Genomic DNA, 19,019 nt, shown 5'->3' with positions numbered 1-19,019 from the left:
TAACACAGGCTGTGTTTTATATTTCAGCATTGAGTGCCTAACCAATGTTCATACTTTTGAAAAGGTACCTTGATTTGCAGTAAATCATGCTAATTGGGTGTTTCTGTTTTCCAGCATCGAGTGCATACAATTTTGAATGCAGACTTGGTGATTGTGATGAAAAGAGGAATTATCCTAGAATATGACACTCCCAGCATACTCTTGGAACAAAGGGATGGAATCTTTGCCTCTTTTGTGCAGGCAGATAAATAATACACAGCAATAATTGCATTCTGGAGTTGCTTTTGTAATTTCATTTGATCTGTAAATAAAATTGGCACATTTCTAATGACTGTGTTGCAGTGATATAAGTTGTTCACCACCATCACAACAAAATGTTAAGTCACATCATTCCTAGCACAACTTAATACAAAAGGATTACTACAATACAAACCTAAACTCTACATTAACATAAAACCATTTCAAACATCAAACGAAAGCAACATTTAGTATTACCATTACTTAAGAGAATTCCATAAGCTTCTAAATCCTATAAAGCTAATACACATAACATGCATTTAACACCATACACATTCATAAATCAATCATAATTCCCAATTCGGATCAGCAAAAATGCTCTAAATTCTCTAGTATCTACTTTGTAAACATTCCATCCCACAATACTTTGGAAGCATACCCCAAATGTTATTCATTCCATACATAAAATTAATAACATCAAATACATAAACTAACAATTACATATACAGCACTACAGTTTTAGTCTGTATTCTCTGTTCAAAGTTATATAGCACTGTTGGTTATTTATATACAAGCAAATCTTCTTTACCTGTGATGCATTTCCACACAATAGAGAATACATTTCTCATACCTCAGAAACACTTGATCCACCTACCCTTTAATTCTGAAATTATTTCATTGTGTTGGTTGTGCCATTAATGTTATGTTATTCAGGCAATATACACAAAACAAACACAAAGGTTTACCATTGCTCCTAGAAAAAAGACAAGCTGAATAATTTTGTCAATTCATTTAAGAGTCAATGTTTACCCCATTACAAATATTACACATACTTTGTGGACTACTACACCTAAACTAAATATATGATAAAATTACTCCAGTAGGTATACCTTTCTTGACTATTTATTAATCCATCACAATACTAATGGGAGCAAATGGGGCACTGCCTACAAAAGGTACACAAGTAAATGCAGTTGAAAAGGAAAACAAAGCTCCTCCCCCCTCCTCCACCCCCCCCCCCCCCCCCCAAAAAAAAAACAAACATCAAATTTCCCACTACAGCACAACGCAGAGTGGAGGGACAACGACGCGTTTGTAAGGCATAGATGCCATTCTATTTAATTAGGTTAAACTGCTAATTTAACATGGTGGTGACACTCGGTGTAATGGACTCGGTCCTCCAAATAATCGACCACATTTACAGGGTCGTTATCTTAGCCGTGCGTTTAATACTCACTTGTTTAAGGAACCGAGGGCTTTATTTTACGTTCGCTTGGAAATTATGAAATGTAAACACTCAGGAGAGACCTGCGCTGACATTGCTGGAGGGAGAGTTAAAGAACCCGCTGTTTTGGACTGATCTGAGACAGTTCTCACTGACTCACCTCCAAACACCAACACCAGGTAAGAACGTGGGGTGTAAGTTCAAGAAATGAACGTATCTTTCTGAGGGTGAAGAATATTGTCAATCAGATATTCAAACCAAATGGTTGAGGGCTGGTCCTATCCCCTCCAATTGTAGTAAATGATAAGAAATATAAAGACGCACGTGGAAAGATCGGAAAATCCACAGCCAAATCTCCGAGTATGTTGAAGCTGCGAGCTACCTCGAGCATTTTGACGTTTTGCAATGTGCTAGCAGACTCTACTGTTGCCCGGTGCCATTCGCTTCTAGTTATTTGTTCACTCGAAGTAACTAGTTGTGAACACAGCTCTCACGCTTTTGGCTTTTCACGTCCTGCGTCAAGGAGCAAGCAGCAGGCGGAAGTTCCACTCGGACGAAGGTCTATTTGATGCTGGATTGATGAGTAGCTGGGCTCCCGATCTATTCCCATTCGGGCAACACATCACAATCACGTAGCAACCTGTGCCACAAATATCTACCAAGCCAGTCAACGAGATAAATGCAGAGGTTAGATTTAATCCGATTCTTTGATAGCTGCAACAATCTAACATCCACACGTAATGTTATCCATCCCACAATCTGCAACTGTGCACCACCAGAGTCAGCGATCACAACAACCAGTCAGGGCTCTATTTGGAGCTCAGGAACATGAACCCAATGAATACGAAGCGCCCAAGCTGCCGATGAACTATTCGCGCCGCAAACGTCCCCCCCCCACCCCGTTCAATCCAGTACCCTTCCGTTACAATACCTCAGTAGCTCTGGATTACTAAGATTACTAACGCACCTGATACCCATAATTTGGCTGAATTTTTGTTGCTTGCTACTATTGCCCCGCTATACGCCAACCACTGGGTCCAAGGCCCCTACAACGTACAATGAAAATTATGATTACAAATAAAAACAGATCTAATTATTCATTTGGCGAGATTACTTTCTCTTCAAAATCTATAGATGCCTGCAACAGTCCACAACAAAATTCTTTAACAAGTGATTCGAATTGAAGGATGGTGTAATTGAGCTGCTGAAGGGGCGTAACTTTAAAATTAGAGTTCGGCCATCCAGGAGTGATGCCATGAAACATTTCTTCACACAAAGGCGAGTGAAAATCTTTGAACTCTACCCCCACAACGCCACCACCCCTCTCCAAAACCCCCCACACCGCCCCCCACCACCCCCCCCCCCCCCCCCCCAAACACACACACACACACACACACACACACACAAAGTTGTTGAGGCCAGGTCAATTGAAATTTTCAAATCTGAGGTTGATATTTTTTTGTTAGGCAAGGCTATTAAGGGATATGGACCCAACGTGGGTAAATGGAGTTAAAATACCAATCAGCAACGCTGTATCTAAAACAAGATCAAGAGGCTGGACGCAATTCCTGTTCCTTTATTTTCACTCATAACTGCATTCAGAACACCAGCCATTTACAGTATCATGTCAAAGTGCTGTAAAGTGATGAGATGATTATCCCAAGCGTTAGGAGACTGAATTATGAGGAAGGACTCCAGGAAATCTGGGATTATCCGCCTCGCCGAGAACATAAATATATGAAAAGCTAAATCCAGAGCTTTACCTCACACTAAATTGCGACAGAGGGTAAGGATGTTTTGTTTATAAAGAGAACATAGCTCGTTCCTACCCTATAGGATTTGCTTTTTGAACTGTATTTAGGTGTATACAGTTCTGTCATGTTACCATTCCAGCAAGGCAGGAGACAGGCTATTTGTGCCTGTCTGAAACGCAAACAGCCTAAATAAATACATCCTCGGACAGTTAATACTGACATAAGTATTAGGACACTACAGATCTCGTTTTGTCAACTGAGTATGTGGACATTCAAGTGTTAAATGCCAGCACGAAACCATTTCAGGAAAAAAATAGTCACCCTTAAAGCTTCCTGTCACCTTAAATTACTGAAGTTTTGCTGCTCTTAACGCATATTTAAATGGCAACTTTAGCCTCGCTGTTAAGCGGTTCCCACAGGGGACCAAAAACTGCAGAACAAGTGACGAGTTGGTGGACCCACCTGACTATAGAAAGGAGCCTACTTAAGAGAGGTGGTCCTCTCATAGTCACAGAATCACACAGTTCAAAAGAGGCCCTTCGGCCCATCGAGTCTGCACCGACACGTGAGAAACACCTGACCTACCTAATGCCATTTGCCAGCACTTGGCCCATAGCCTTGAATGTTATAAGACCATAAGACATATGAGCAGAAATTAGGCCATTCGGCCCATCGAGTCTGCTCCGCCATTCAATCATGGCTGATAAGTTTCTCAACCCCATTCTCCCACCTTCTCCCAGTAACCTTTGATCCCCTTACCAATCAAGAACCTATCTATCTCGGTCTTAAATACACTCAATGACCTGGTCTCCAGTCTTCTGTGGCAATAAATTCCATAGATTTGCCACTCTCTGGCTAAAGAAGTTTCTTCTCATCTCTGTTTTAAAAGGTCTTCCCTTTACTCTGAGGCTTTGCCCTTGGGTCCTAATCCCTCCTGCTAATGGAAACATCTTCCCCACATCCACTCTATCCAGGCCTTACAGTATTCTGTAAGTTTCAATCAGATCCCCCCTCATCCTTCTAAACTCCATCGAGTATAGACCAGGAGTCCTCAAACATTCCTCATATGTTAAGCCTTTCATTCCTGGGATCATTCTCGTGAACCGCCTATGGACCCTCTCCAGAGCCAGAACATCCTTCCTGAGATACGGGGCCCAAAATTGTTCACAATATTCTAAATGTGGTCTGACCAGAGCCTTATAAAGCCTCAGCAGCACATCCCTGCTTTTATATTCTAGTCCTCTCAAAATAAATGCCAGCATTGCATTTGCCTTCCTAACTACTGATTCAACCTGCAAGTTAACCTTAAGAGAATCCTGGACTACGACTCCCAAGTCCCTTTGCACTCCAGATTTCTGAATTCTCTCCCCATTTAGAAAATAGTCTATGCCTCTATTCTTCCTACCAAAGTGCATGACCTCACACTTCCCCACGTTGTATTCCGTCTGCCACTTCTTTGCCCATTCTCCTAACCTGTCCAAATCCTTCTGCAGCCTCCCCGCCTCCTCAATACTACCTGTCCCTCCACCTCTTTGTATCATCTGCAAACTTAGCCAGGATGCCCTCAGTTCCTTCATCTAGATCATTAAAGTATAAAGTGAAAAGTTGTGGTCCCAACACTGACCCCTGCGGAACTCCACTAGTCACCGGCCACCATCCTGAGAAGGACCCCCTTATCCCCACTCTCTGCCTCTTCCAGACAGCCAATCTTCTATCCATGCTAGTACCTTGCTTCTAGCACCATGGGCTCTTATCTTACTGAGCAGCCTCCTGTGCGGCACCTTGTCAAAGGCCTTCTGGAAGTCCAAGTAGGTAACATCCTTTGGCTCTCCTTTGTCTAACCTACTCGTTACCTCCTCAAAGAATTCTAACAGATTTGTGAGGCATGACCTCCCCTTGATGAAACCATGCTGACTTTGCCCTATTTTACCATGCACGTCCAAGTATTCTGAAATCTCATCCTTAATAATGGACTCTAAAATCTTACCAACGACTGAGGTCAGGCTAATTGGCCTGTAACTTCCCATCTTTTGTCTCACTCCCTTCTTAAACAGGGGGGTTACATTAACTATTTTCCAGTCCTCCCTGACTCCAGTGATTCCTGAAAGATCACCACTAACATCTCCACTATCTCTTCAGCTATCTCCTTCAGAACTCTGGGGTGTAATCCATCTGGTTCAGGTGATTTATCCACCTTCAGACCTTTCAGTTTTCCTAGCACCTTCTCCTTGGTAATGGCCACCATACTCACCTCTGTCCCCCAACTCTCTTGAACTTTGGGGATGTTACTCGTGTCATCACCGTGAAGACTGACGCAAAGTACCTATTCAGTTCCTCCACCATTTCTTTGCTCCCCACTACTACTTCTCCAGCTTCATTTTCCAGTGGCCCAATGTGCACTTTTACCTCTCTCTTACCCTTTATATATCTAAAAAAATCTCTTGCAATCTTCTTTTATATTACTGGCTGGTTTACCCTCATATTTAATCTTCTCCCTCCTTATTTCTTTTTTAGTTGTCCTCTGTTCGTCTTTGTAGACTTTCCAATCCCTTGGTTTCCCACTGCTCTTCGCCGCATTGTATGCTTTCTCTTTAGCTTTTACGCTGTCCCTGACTTCCCTTGTCAGCCATGATTGCCTCGTCCTCCCTTTAGTATGCTTCTTCTTCCTAGGGATGAATTTTTGCTGTGTCTCCCAAATTACTCCCAGAAACTCCTGCCATTACTGTTCCACTGTCTTTCTTTATTCCTTGTTTATGATGTGCCAAGTGCTCATCCAGATACTTTTTAAAGGATGTGAGGCAATCTGTCTCCACCATCTTCCCAGGCAGTGCATTCCAGACCGTCACCACCCTCTGGGTAAAAAAGTTTTTCCTCACATCCCCTCTAAACCTGCTGCCCCTCACCTAGAACTTATGCACCTCGTGACCGATAGTGTTCGTGTATAGACGATCATTCCAGTTCCATGTCAACTGGGGTCTAAAGGGTGCTAAGACATGTTTTGCAAACCAATCCAGAGTGCATTTAAAGTCCCTTCCAATCCTCTAAACACTTACATTTTACTTGCCTGGAAACGTCACACATGTTTGTAAACATATTTGCTCAGAATCCTTTCCTAGACAGGAAAATTGAACTTGAAACCCTCAATACACACATAGTTGGCAGAGTCAAGACCACTGGGGTCCCTTCATATAAATAAAAGTGGCTTGGATTTTGTGGTAAAAATAACAGCGAGGCTATCAGCACGCATTGTTATTAAAGTGTAAATTGAACATCAACTGTCGACAACAGCACATGTGCAGCTAAATGTGGAAATCAGGAAGTTGTTGTTTGCACTTCATATTGCTCTAGAAACTGTGTAATCGCAGTATCACGCTGATAGATTTGGCACTGGAATGGCAAAGAGTTGCTGCACTTTAGTGACTCACCAGAAATGTTTCACAAGAAAATTTAGGCTTGTCCATTCCAGCACATCTTTTAAAGGTGTGATAAATCTTAATTACTGCCAACATACTTCTCTGGCACTGAAAATTATCTTTAACAATTGTGGAGTCTCATTCGTTCACGTTTTAATTATTGCTGGAGAATGAAAAATATCCAACTTATTTCAACCTTTTTTTCTGTTTCACCTCTCTTTTAAACGCAATCTTTCTCTTTGTTTTATTTTTCTGTACCCAAAGGTGAAACTGAATTCACTATTCCAATTTACACTTCCAGGTTCAGACTTTACCCTACTTAGCTTTCTTATAGCGCATATCCACACTTTTTTTTGTTTTGAGGAATAGTAGGGAGGTGGTAGAAAGACTCCCGGGCTAATTATCAGCCCGCTGAGCGGCATTATTCTGCACACAGGTTTCAGATGCCCAATAGAGGGTGTTGTGCTGAAATGGTTCTCTGATCAGCACAGATTCCAATGCAAAAGCCCGGAGGAAGTAAGAGGACAATAAATGGCTGGCGCTGCTGGTTCACCGCTGACCACAGAACCCAATCCCGTAACTGGAACCAGTACCGCATGATTAATCCCTCTACTGTGCTATAATTCACTGCTGACAGGCAGGTTCAAAATATCAAAGGTGATGGGGCAAGCCCCGCACCAGCCCGAGCAGTTTGTCCTGCCATTCAAACACTGATAAACCACACGGGGCAGGAGATGTCCCGGACACGCTGGGAAACCTCGGGTACACCGCGATCTCTGGCAACATCTGTGCAGAAAGAAAGAGTTAAGAGAGTTTCCTTTTTCGGGCCAGACATTTCTTTTGCTTCTCTCTCCACAGTATTTGGGTATGTCCAGCATCTTCTCTTTTTTTAATCGTAACTGCTTCAAGTGGGACTGCGGCGTCCCTCCATCAATTCTGGTTGGTCCTTAAAAAAAAACAGGCATTCGCGCTCGAAAAAAATTGAAGCAAAAACGCCCAACTGAAATGCAGGGCCAGTGACATTCAAACCAGTGAAGAGGACCACAAGGAATTCTTCCCAGGTTACACAGCACCAATTCCGATCAGAAATGAATTGCCTGCAAACGGCGAGCTGTAAGTTCAAGTTCATAGAAGAACTGTAGCAAAGTACGAGTCAGGGGAGAGAGTGGGGAGGAAAGGGTCACGGGATGATAGGAAAAGGGTGGAAGTAGAGGGACAGATGGTGAGGGGGAGAGGGAAAAGGAGAGAGCGAAGGGGAACAGAGGGGTTGAGGGGGAGGAGAGAACGGAGGGAGCGGGTGGGGAAGAGGGGCATGGGGGTGAAGGGGGAGAGAGAGAGACAGATGGTGGGGAGGAGAGGATGGGGAAGAGGGAGAACGAGAGGTGAGGAAGAGGAGCGGCTCTCCTCCCTCTGGGAACAGGCTGGGAGGGGCCGGGAGCTGGTTCTGAATCCTCAGCATTGAGCCAAGCTCTCTGGGTTGATTCATTCCCCGGACTGCCCTCACTGTTCCCTATCGAGTTACTGGTGTGATTGGCGGCGCCAGCCGGGGCTGCTGGAAGCCGCGATGTCCCCTCCCCGGCTCACAGAGCGCTAGCCGGGCGGAGCTGAGGGCAGTGTGAGCCGGGTCAGCTCTCCCTCTCTGTCTCCCCTGTCTAATGGGCCGGAGATGTTGGCCAGGAAAGGCCTGGTGCCCGAGGAGTATGTGCTGCGGCTGGTGGAGGACGTGTCGCGGCCCCGGTACCGGGCCAGGGAGCGCAAGGTTCGCTTCGTGGCCAAGAACGGCGCCTGCAATGTGGCTCACACCAACATCCGAGAGCAGGGCCGCTTCCTGCAGGACGTCTTCACCACCCTGGTGGATCTGAAGTGGCGGCACACCCTGCTCATCTTCACCATGAGCTTCCTGTGCAGCTGGCTGCTCTTCGCCATGATCTGGTGGCTCATCGCCTTCGCCCACGGGGACCTGCACCGAGCCGGCGCCGGCCCGGGCCCCGTGCCGTGCGTGACCAGCCTGCACTCCTTCACCTCGGCCTTCCTCTTCTCCATCGAGGTGCAGGTCACCATCGGCTTCGGGGGCCGCATGATCACCGAGGAGTGCCCGGCCGCCATCACCGTGCTCCTCGCCCAGAACATCGTGGGGCTGGTCATCAACGCCATCATGCTGGGCTGCATCTTCATGAAGACGTCGCAGGCCCACCGCCGGGCCGAGACCCTGATCTTCAGCAAACACGCGGTCATCGCGCCCCGCAATGGCCGCCTCTGCTTCATGTGCCGGGTGGGCGACCTCCGCAAGAGCATGATCATCAGCGCCAGCATCCGCCTGCAGCTGGTCAGGAAGTCGGCCACCGCCGAGGGCGAGGTGCTGCCCCTCGACCAGATCGACGTGGAGATGGACAACCCGGTGGCGGGGGGCAGCATCTTCCTGGTGGCGCCGCTCATCATCGCCCATGTCATCGGGCCGGGCAGCCCGCTCCACCCGCTCTCGGCCGCCGACCTCCACCGCGGCGACTTCGAGGTGATCGTCATCCTGGAGGGGGTGGTGGAGACCACGGGCATCACCACCCAGGCCCGCACCTCCTACCTGGCCGAGGAGATCCTGTGGGGGCGCCGCTTCGTGCCCGTGGTCAGCCAGGAGGACGGGCGCTATTCGGTCGACTATTCCAAGTTCGGCAACACCGTCAAGGTGCCCATGCCCGAGGCCGAGGCGGAGCTCGAGCCGCTGGGACACGGCGCCCACGCCGCCACCTTCGACATCTTCCCCCCCGGCAACTCAGTGAGGAGAAGGGCCTCAGGCCGGCAGTCTGATCAAACTGACCCCGGGGAGGAGGAGGAGGTGGAGGTGGAGGGCAGGAGGACGCCATAAAGACACAGGCACCTCTCCCGCTCTGACCCTCTCCCATCCTGCAGGGAGATTTTTTTTTATAACGGGATCTCTTTCATATGGTCCTTTTTATGCGGGGGGGGGGGGGGGGGGGGGGGTGGAATCTCTTTAAAATGCGTTAGTTTCTGAAGAAACTTTGTAAAGCAATAAATCTTGAGCGTCGGGGTGATTTGAAATCGCTTTCTCTGGCTTCAGGGGGTGTCGTAGGGCCCATAGTGCTGAAGTTAACAGTTCCTCAGATTTAGCGCAAATAGTCTATTGGACGGATTTAGTTGAAAGGGAGGCCACAGCTCGCAGTGTCTCAGAGGAGAACATTGCGGCTGAAGGACAAGACAAAAATTCCCAACCCCAAAGAGGGTTGAAGAGTGGTTTAAGTAAATCACTGTTAGATCTGTCCGAAACAAACTCGGCCATGTTATAACCAAAACAAAAACAGAATTACCTGGAAAAACTCAGCAGGTCTGGCAGCATCGGCGGAGAAGAAAAGAGTTAACGTTTCGAGTCCTCATGACCCTTGGACAGAACTTGAGTTCGAGTCCAAGAAAGAGTTGAAAGAGTTTCAACTCTTTCTTGGACTCGAACTCAAGTTCTGTCGAAGGGTCATGAGGACTCGAAACGTCAACTCTTTTCTTCTCCGCCGATGCTGCCAGATCTGCTGAGTTTTTCCAGGTAATTCTGTTTTTGTTTTGGATTTCCAGCATCCGTAGATTTTTTGTTTTTATCTCCATGTTATAACCATGCGGGTTTAGAACCGAAGAGTCCCAATCGATCAATACACAATCCTTCTCTCAATCATAGCAATGTTCTGATTGGAAACAGATATAGGGTTTACATCCGGCCCGACTACAGCACCCCCACCTCAGGCACTAAACACATAGCATTTGTCATGTGTGTATCTCAAACCAGTAAACTCCCGAAGATATAACAAATGGAAAGTCCAGTTTTCGGACTGTTGCTTTTTCGGCAACACGTCAGCGGTAAGGCTCTCTCTCTCTCTCTCTCTCCGGTGGTTTCCCTATTCAAGCAGCTGGCTTCCTCCGGCTGCATTAACACTTTACAAACCCATTGCAATGCAAGTGGACACATTCTTTGAATCAAGTACATGGAAGAGTCTATCCTTCCGTGCGTTTTCGTTCAAACCACTGCACTTTTTAAATTATTAGAATGGCAGACTAAATGTAAAATGTGAGCGTTCACCAGGTGCGACGTTAATTCCTTCACGCTATCGTTAAATAAAATAACACTGACATTTCCTGATATGCCACCAATTAAGAAGTTACAAACATTCATTCGTTTGGGGGAAAGAAACGTAAAAGGGACGAACGAAAAAAGACAATCTGTAAATATTGAATCTGCTGTCGAATAATTCCATTTAATTCTGTGGTAATTCTTACATTCACAGTAAACAAGAATGAAGAGGTCGTCTTGGAAAATACCCTAATATCTGATTATTTAAAATAAATCTAGGGGTACATACAACCAACATTTGGAGATGTTTAAAAATTTACTATATTTCAATTTACCTCAAGAGTCGAATTGAAACCAAAGCAAATCCTTTGGGTATGGAGGGAGACTCGTTCACAAGGCTCAGTCCTCCATTCTAAGAGAATTGTACTACAGGGGCATTGGGCTCTAATTCCTTTCAGTCAACATCTTACAATTAAGACAATTAGCAGAAGCTGATCATCCTAAGTTTTATCTGTGGCGATAATGTCCGCCCATCTAGATTCCCAGAATAAGCTTACTACATTTACTATCTATTTTTTATATAATAGGTCTTTAGTTTCCGGGCTGAAATTTACCCAGTCACTGAACCAATACATTTTAAAAAAACGCTTTCCCGATTACCAAAACAGATAGTGTATGATAATTAGGAGCAAATAGTTGAGCGCAAATCAGTGAGTTTACAACAGCTCTTAGACTGATGCATATCTTTGGAGATCAGAATACCGGAGATAATGCCTAGTGCCTTTATCACAAACAAAGTTTACAAGCAACTCTTGGGAATTCCAATCTGGAACCAGATTATCTGACCAGCATCTTCCGAATATACCGTAGCTATACTAGTGCTCCCATGTAGGAGTGGGAAACCCATTTCAAAAATAAAGCTAAGCCAAATGCTAAGCCCCTTACATGAACAGCAAGATTTGCAACTGAAACGGATGCGAGAGGCAAACTTTCCAGTAGAAACAGAACTACATGTACTTAGATGCAGTAGGGCGTGTTTATGGTCCAGCATTAGTGTCAGTTCTTGCTTTGTAGCAATATAAAATTTACAGTCTAACACAGCTCAGCTTCAGAACCCAATAGTGAGACTCCTGGAAAAGGTAATTTCATTGTCTGACTTTTGATTCTGCATGAAGTTTAACACCACTTGTTTAAAAAAAATGCTTGGGCATCTTTGATCATCTAGACACTTTTTTAAAAAAAACTTACCTGGCTTAAAATATTTAGAGAATTCAGACGTTCCTACTGTGCATTGTAAACTTTTGTAATGTAACTATTATGAAGCACACATGTACCAATCTCCCTTATGTACAGAACAAATGTAATTGGAGGCTGGTACAATAAATTAAATATTGCTTAGAATTGGATAAGTAGCTACAGTGTAAATGCACCATAGCATTAATTGTTTCTTTAAGTCGGAAAATGGACAGAATTGTGGATTGCAATCCCTCAAATTCTGCAAAGAAAATTGGAATTGAAATAAATTTGACTTAGTTGGTATTGACCAGTTGTGGTAAATATAAATGGATTTTGTGAACAAATAACAATCCTTTAAAACATGAATTAATTGCAAGGACATTGTGTGGTATTTTGTAGAAATTACATCCTATGTTTCACACCTGCTGCATGAAACAAATTTGAGAAATCATCCAGAAAGTTTTAAATGCTGATAATGTACAATTTACAACATAACAGTTACGGGTCCTAAATTTAAAAAAAAACATATTGGGGACACGGGGCTCCAGGAAAGAGAAAACCCCTGTGTAAATTGAAAACACAGCAACCTCGAAAAGCTTGTGTTATACCTGCACAGACTACCTTTCTTGCAGGTAATTCTGCCAATAGCATTGTTTAACGTTGCCACACAGTTAATACCACACATTTCAGACTTTCAGGGAGAGGTTTTTGTTGTATCAGCAAACCGAAAATTAAACCTTATCGTGTTATAAGTTTAACTATTAAACAAAGTTCTGACTAACTTCCGAAGTTAGAAAACAATATTTTAAGTGAGGCTGTCCAGATTTTCATCCTGAATCAATTATTTTAGATTTGAAAGTGCACCGCGTAGTACATTTTGAACCATATCAATCCACTATTATGCTGTTTACTTGGGATGCATTGTAATCAATGATTCATCGCCCCAAAGAGCACAACTAGGGTTATTTTTAGTTAAATCTTTAAGACTCCAGTTAATTCAGTTTAACAAATCCACCTAATAGTCATTTAATTTTCTTTCAAGTGGTCGTGTTCACAATTCTTAATCAGTTTTCCAACCCTAATTGCATACATCTTATTCTAATTTATACTTCACTCCATTCTCACTACATCTGAGCTCCTAAATAGTTTGAACAGGAAGAAGACAATCAAGCAGTCCAAGTGCTGGCAGCGACTGTGGACTCAGAAAATCTGCCCTCTGGAGTCAAGCTTTTGTAAGCGCACAACTCAAATCTGCCAGTCCGGCAGACAGTGGGGCTCCAGTGGAGTAAGCAAAGGCAACTTAATTTCTAGCGATTTCTCAAACGTATTTATTATGTATATTTACAATCATAAAATGACCAAAGTCTCCCAAATTATTTTTGACTGTTCTTACTCTTCAGAAACCTAACCCTCAGAAATTAAGTATTTTTCCACGGCCTTTGATTTTGTTACTTACCATCTACAAATTCTCTTTTCATCCTCAACTTACATAATAAAACAGACATATTCAAAATACAAACAAGATATAACATCTGAAACTATTGCTTTGAGTTGGATTCTTTGTTACCCTGCATGGCGCCCTCTATTGTTTTGTGAGCTAATTTCATTCTTGAAAAAAATCTGAACTGACTTACAAGAATTCAATTTGAAGTTTTTAATTAAAGGTTATATTCTGTTGTTCAATAATGTCTAAAAAAAATTCTTAGTTATTTATTTAAATGAACATGGGTATACAAGTAATGTAAAATTTCCCCACCACAGCTCTCCACTGTCATTGCCTCAGAAAGCAGAGAACCAAACTTATTGCTATGAGGCAATTTGTACAACACCAAACTGAATTGTGAAGAAACAAGAATGAGAAGAAACATAGGTTTAAAAATCATGTAATTACTGATCTACCCAAAATGTTTATCCATCTTTTAAAATAGCCTCTCTTGCTTTATGTAGGTTGTGCATCAGTCTGTACACCTTAAAAATTCTGCCTCATTTACCATTTCAATCCAGAAAGCAAAAAATATTTATTACAAGGCATACATTTCATTGGAACATTGTAATGCTCGTCACTTTTTCCGATTTTAGAAGACATAAAAAATAATGTTATCCAGGTGATTTACAAATCTCAATATTAATGGAATAGTTAAGAATGAAAGTTTCAGCAGCAGATGAGCTAAGGCAGGAGAAAAGTCAGGCAATATTGCAAAGATAGAAAAATAGGATTTCTTAGTGATTATGCAAATGTGTTTTCAGAAGTTGATCTTGGCATCAAGTACGGTATGGTATCAAGGTTACAACCAACCTGGTTCATCCTCAGACAGTTGCCAAGGAGCTGATGGCTAGAGACTGAAGAAAATGCCTTCGGTCTTCCTAATATTCAGTTGAAGAAAATTTTGTACTGGATGTGGAATTAGCAGTCTGACAATTTAGAGTTAGTGAGGTGGTAGCCAAGTAGAATTGTGTGTCATCAGCGTACATGTGCAAACTAATGCAATGTTTTTAGATGATATCGTCAAGTGGTATCATGTAAATGAGAAATAGGAGGCCAAGGATAAATATTGGGGAACTTCAGGAGATAACGGTACAGGAGGAGACGGTAATTCTCTGGCTATGAATTGATAGATGAGAATGGAACCAAGCAAGGACACCTCGCATAGCTGAATAACTGAGGAAAGACAATGGAGGATGATTGTGTGATCAACTGTAAAAGGCTGAAGATAGGTTAAGGTGGATGATAGAGGATGGTTTATTATGGTTTCTTTTCCACGTATATATCAGACCAAAGGATGTTGACAATTGAAGGTCACCGAGTTTGTCAGAAGAACCAAGAAAGTACAACACGAATTATTAAGTGCTTTAATTCTTTCTTAGTATCAGCTATAACTCAGTTGTTAGCCCTCTTGCCTGAGCCAGAAGCTTGTGTGTTCATGTCCCACTCCAGAAACTTTAGAACAAAACTTTAGGCTGACACTCTAGTGCAATATTTTAGACTGTCAGAGATGTTAAGCTCCAATAGTTGTTTGGCAATAAAGACTGAGACCAAGACTGGCTTCTTCAAACAGAGTGTTATTCTTTTAGTGCATAAAACTCTACAGAGAAATTTATCTCACCAGTTATCCCTTTTATATAAATGAATGGGTACTTAGGTTGTTAACTAATAATTGGCAATTGAGCTCCTTTTAAGTGTTTCCTTCCCCAACAGATTCCCCTCTTCTTAAAAATAAAGTAATCTTTTAAGTTTATATATCACAAAAAAATTATATAATGAACATCAATATGTATTTTCCCAATCAATAAATTCACCTTATTCCCCCTCAAATTTTTATTTAAAGCGAGCGTAAAGAAAAAGACGTCCTTCTTTAAGGATCTCTAATAACTTTTTTGAGCTCGGTCCTCTTTTAGTGAAGCAGTCAGATAATCGGTAGCTGCTATCAATCCATTTGATCTTGGCAATCTCCTTATTCTCAAGCATCTGTTCTAAGCTTGCAATGTCAATTCACAATCTCTTTTTGTTAATGCACTTCATGGAGTGAACATTTTCCCAAAGTGACTTTTTGTAATAAGACATTAGATGAGTACTATTCCGGAATACCTTTTTCCATTCAAAATTTCTGTCAGCGTCTTTGTTATACAGAATGCCATATCTACTGCCTCAACAAGGGTGAGAGTTTCTGCTGCCAAAGTACTTTTTACAAGTCATTGTATCTTTTTTAGATTCCTATGCCAAAGGGCAACATTTACCTTTCCTCCCATGCGAAATATTATAAATCCTCTCTCACTCAAAAGCCTATCACATTGATTTGCCTAAGATGCATCACTACACACAATCAGTTCCACTTTTCTAAGATCACCCAAAGATGGGAATTTCAAAACACCCTGCTCCATTTTTAATTTTGTCAATGTTTTGTTTATTCAAATGATTCCTTCAGCTTTGAATCATTTTAGTGCTCAATTCCAAAACGTCAAAACTGATGTCTGGTCTTGTTTGTTTGCCTAACCATTTGAGTTGCCCAATTAGACTTCGGAGTTCCTCTTTTTCCGTTTTAGAAGCTGCTGTATCTTTCTGGGAGGCCCTACCACGACTAATTGCAATGGGATTGACGTTTTCCAAGTATGATTGTTGATGTAAAATGACATGTGATCCACTTTACTTTTTATGATTGCCGACCGGCAGAACCTTGAGGCAAAAACTACAAAATGCTAAATAAAAATGTTCTTTTCTTTATCCAACACCTTTAAATCCATCACCACAACTTCATTGAAATCCCTCGCTAAAGGTAGACTCACTATCAGCCATGACGGTGTCCTTCTATATTTCTTATATATATATATATTATATATATTACATCTATTGATTATCTCCTCCATAAGTTTAATGTACTCTCCATCCCTTACCAAAATTTTTATTCCTTGTTAAGGGTGGGCAATCTGCCGACACAATTTTAATAATTAGCTTTTTGTCTTCTAAATTCCTATCCCCTGATGCCAATAATACTTCTTTAACCTCCTTAGTGGAAAAGTTAGGTTTTGTTAAATGAATACAATAGAGTCCAGATTGCATAAATTGCAAATCCACAGGTTTTCCAAATACTGCGGTCTTGTCCTTCTCCATGTCTAGCTTCATTTGCGCTTTCTTCATCAATGGCCTGCTCAACAGTAACTACATCCGTGCTGATGAAATGATGGACTGCAGCTAACTTACAGGGAATCACTATCCTTTTTAAAGATTTTAGGGTATTATCATCTCCAAATCTAAAACTGGTGGAACTCTCAAATTCTTTTAACCTTATTATTTTGATCATTGTCATTTAAAGGAGTAGCATTATAACCAGCCTATTCCACACACAGTTGATGTGCATCTGCTATCTAGCGCTGCATAGCTGAAGGACTCCACAGCCAAGACATTCAGCACTGGGTTGAAACTTCATATAGCTAATACAATGCTGTCTCTTTGGTCAATATCTCCATCTTCATCTTCTGAGTCAAAAACAGAAATACCTGGAAAAACTCAGCAGGTCTGGCAGCATCAGCGGAGAAGAACAAAGTTGACATTTCGAGTCCTCATGACCCTTCAACAGAACTAAGTAAAAATAGGATAGGGGTGAAATATAAGCTGGTTTAAGGTGGGGGAAGAAGTTGGGGGTGGGGATGGTGGTTGTAGGGACAAGCAAGCAGTGATAGGAGCAGATAACCAAAAGATGTCACAGACAAAAGAACAAAGAGGTGTTGAAGGTGGTGATATTATCTAAAAAAATATGCTAATTAAGAATGGATAGCAGGACACGCAAGGTACAGATAGCTTTAGTGGGGGTGGGGTGAAATAAGACTAAAAGGGCATAAAAGGTATAGATTTAAAAATAATGGAAATAGGTGGGAAAAGAAAAATCTATATAAATTATTGGAAAAAACAAAAGGGAGGGGGAAGAAATGGAAAGGGGGTGGGGATGGAGGAGGGAGTTCAAGATCTAAAGTTGTTGAATTCAATGTTCAGTCCGGAAGGCTGTAAAGTGCCTAGTCAGAAGATGAGGTGCTGTTCCTCCAGTTTACATTGAGCTTCACTGGAACAATGCAGCAAGCCATGTGGGCAAGAGAGCAAGGTGGAGTGTTAACATGGCAAGCGACAGGGAGGTCTGGGTCATTCTTGCAGACAGACCAAAGGTGTTCTGCAAAGCGGTCGCCCAGTCTGCATTTGGTCTCTCCAATGTAGAGGAGACTGCATTGGGAGCAACGAGTGCAGTAAACTAAGTTGTGGGAAATGCAAGTGAAATGCTGCTTCACTTGAAAGGAATGTTTGGGCCCTTGGACGGTGAGGAGAGAGGAAATGAAGGGGCAGGTATTGCATATTTTGCGTATGCATGGGGAGGTGCCTTAGGTGGGGGTTGAGTAGGGGGTGATGGAGGAGTGGACCAGGGTGTCACGGAGGGAATGATCCCTATGGAATGCCGCCGGGGGGGTGAAGGGAAGATGTGTTTGGTGGTGACATCATTCTGGAGTTGGTGGAAAAAGCGGAGGATGATCCTTTGAATGCAGAGGCTGGTGGGGTGATAAGTGAGGACAAGGGGGACTCTATCATGTTTCTGGGAGGGAGGAGAAGGCGTGAGGGCGGATGCGCGGGAGATGGGACGGACACGGTTGAAGGCCCTGTCAACAACTGTGGGTGGAAAACCTCGGTTAAGGAAGAAGGAGGACATGTCAGAGGAACTGTTTTTGAAGGTAGCATCATCAGAACAGATGCGATGGAGGTGAAGGAACTGAGAGAATAGGATGGAGTCCTTACAGGAAGTGGGATGTGAGGAACTGTAGTCAAGGTGGCTGTGGGAGTTGGTAGGCATGTAATGGATATTGGTGGACAGTCTATCACCAGAAATTGAGACAGAGAGGTCAAGGAAGGGAAGGGAAGTGTCAGAGATGGACCATGTGAAAATGATGGAGGGGTGGAGATTGGAAGCAAAATTAATCCCGACGAGAGCATGAAGCAGCACTGAAGTAATCATCGATGTACCAGAGAAAGAGTTGTGGGAGGGGGCCGGAGTAGGACTGGAACAAGGAATGTTCCACATACCCCATAAAGAGACAGGCATAGCTGGGGCCCATGCGGGCACCCATAGCCACACCTTTTATTTGGAGGGAGTGAGAGGAGTTAAAGGAGAAATTGTTCAGCGTGAGAACAAGTTCAGCCAGACGGAGGAGAGTAGTGGTGGATGGGGATTGTTCGGGCCTCTGTTCGAGGAAGAAGCTAAGGGCCCTCAGACCATCCTGGTGGGGGATGGAGGTGTAGAGGGATTGGACGTCCATGGTGAAGAGGAAGCGGTAGGGGCCAGGGAACTGGAAATTGTTGATGTGACGTAAGGTGTCAGAGGAATCACGGATGTAGGTGGGAAGGGACTGGACAAGGGGAGAGAGAAGGGAGTCAAGATAATGAGAAATGAGTTCTGTGGGGCAGGAGCAAGCTGAGACGATCGGTCTACCGGGGCAGTTCTGTTTGTGGATTTTGGGTAGGAGATAGAAGCGGGCCGTCCGAGATTGGGCGACTATCAGGTTGGAAGCTGTGGGAGGGAGATCCCCAGAGGAGATGAGGTCAGTGACAGTCCTGG

The 19,019-nt window shown here is 43.3% G+C and overlaps 2 protein-coding genes across 2 annotated transcripts in view; both read left to right on the top strand.

Annotated features, from left to right (window-relative positions):
- The window catches only part of abcc8 (ATP-binding cassette, sub-family C (CFTR/MRP), member 8), a 309,145-nt gene extending 308,814 nt beyond the window's left edge, over positions 1 to 331 (top strand). The window contains exon 39 of the mRNA XM_041198027.1: positions 115 to 331. The gene's annotated coding sequence lies outside the window, so the exon portion shown is untranslated. The remainder of the gene's footprint in view (positions 1 to 114) is intronic.
- Positions 332 to 8,295: 7,964 nt separating this feature from the next.
- Positions 8,296 to 9,489, top strand: LOC121282830 (ATP-sensitive inward rectifier potassium channel 11-like). The gene has a single exon (XM_041196644.1). It carries the CDS (start codon positions 8,296 to 8,298, stop codon positions 9,487 to 9,489), a length of 1,194 nt encoding a protein of 397 aa, XP_041052578.1.
- Positions 9,490 to 19,019: the final 9,530 nt, after the last annotated feature.

The sequence above is a fragment of the Carcharodon carcharias genome, chromosome 10 (genome assembly GCF_017639515.1).
Source record: "Carcharodon carcharias isolate sCarCar2 chromosome 10, sCarCar2.pri, whole genome shotgun sequence".
In the NCBI taxonomy this organism is placed as follows: Eukaryota; Metazoa; Chordata; class Chondrichthyes; order Lamniformes; family Lamnidae; genus Carcharodon; species Carcharodon carcharias.
The sequence above is the reverse complement of the archived record's forward strand: the minus strand, read 5'-3'. Positions and strand labels throughout refer to the sequence as shown.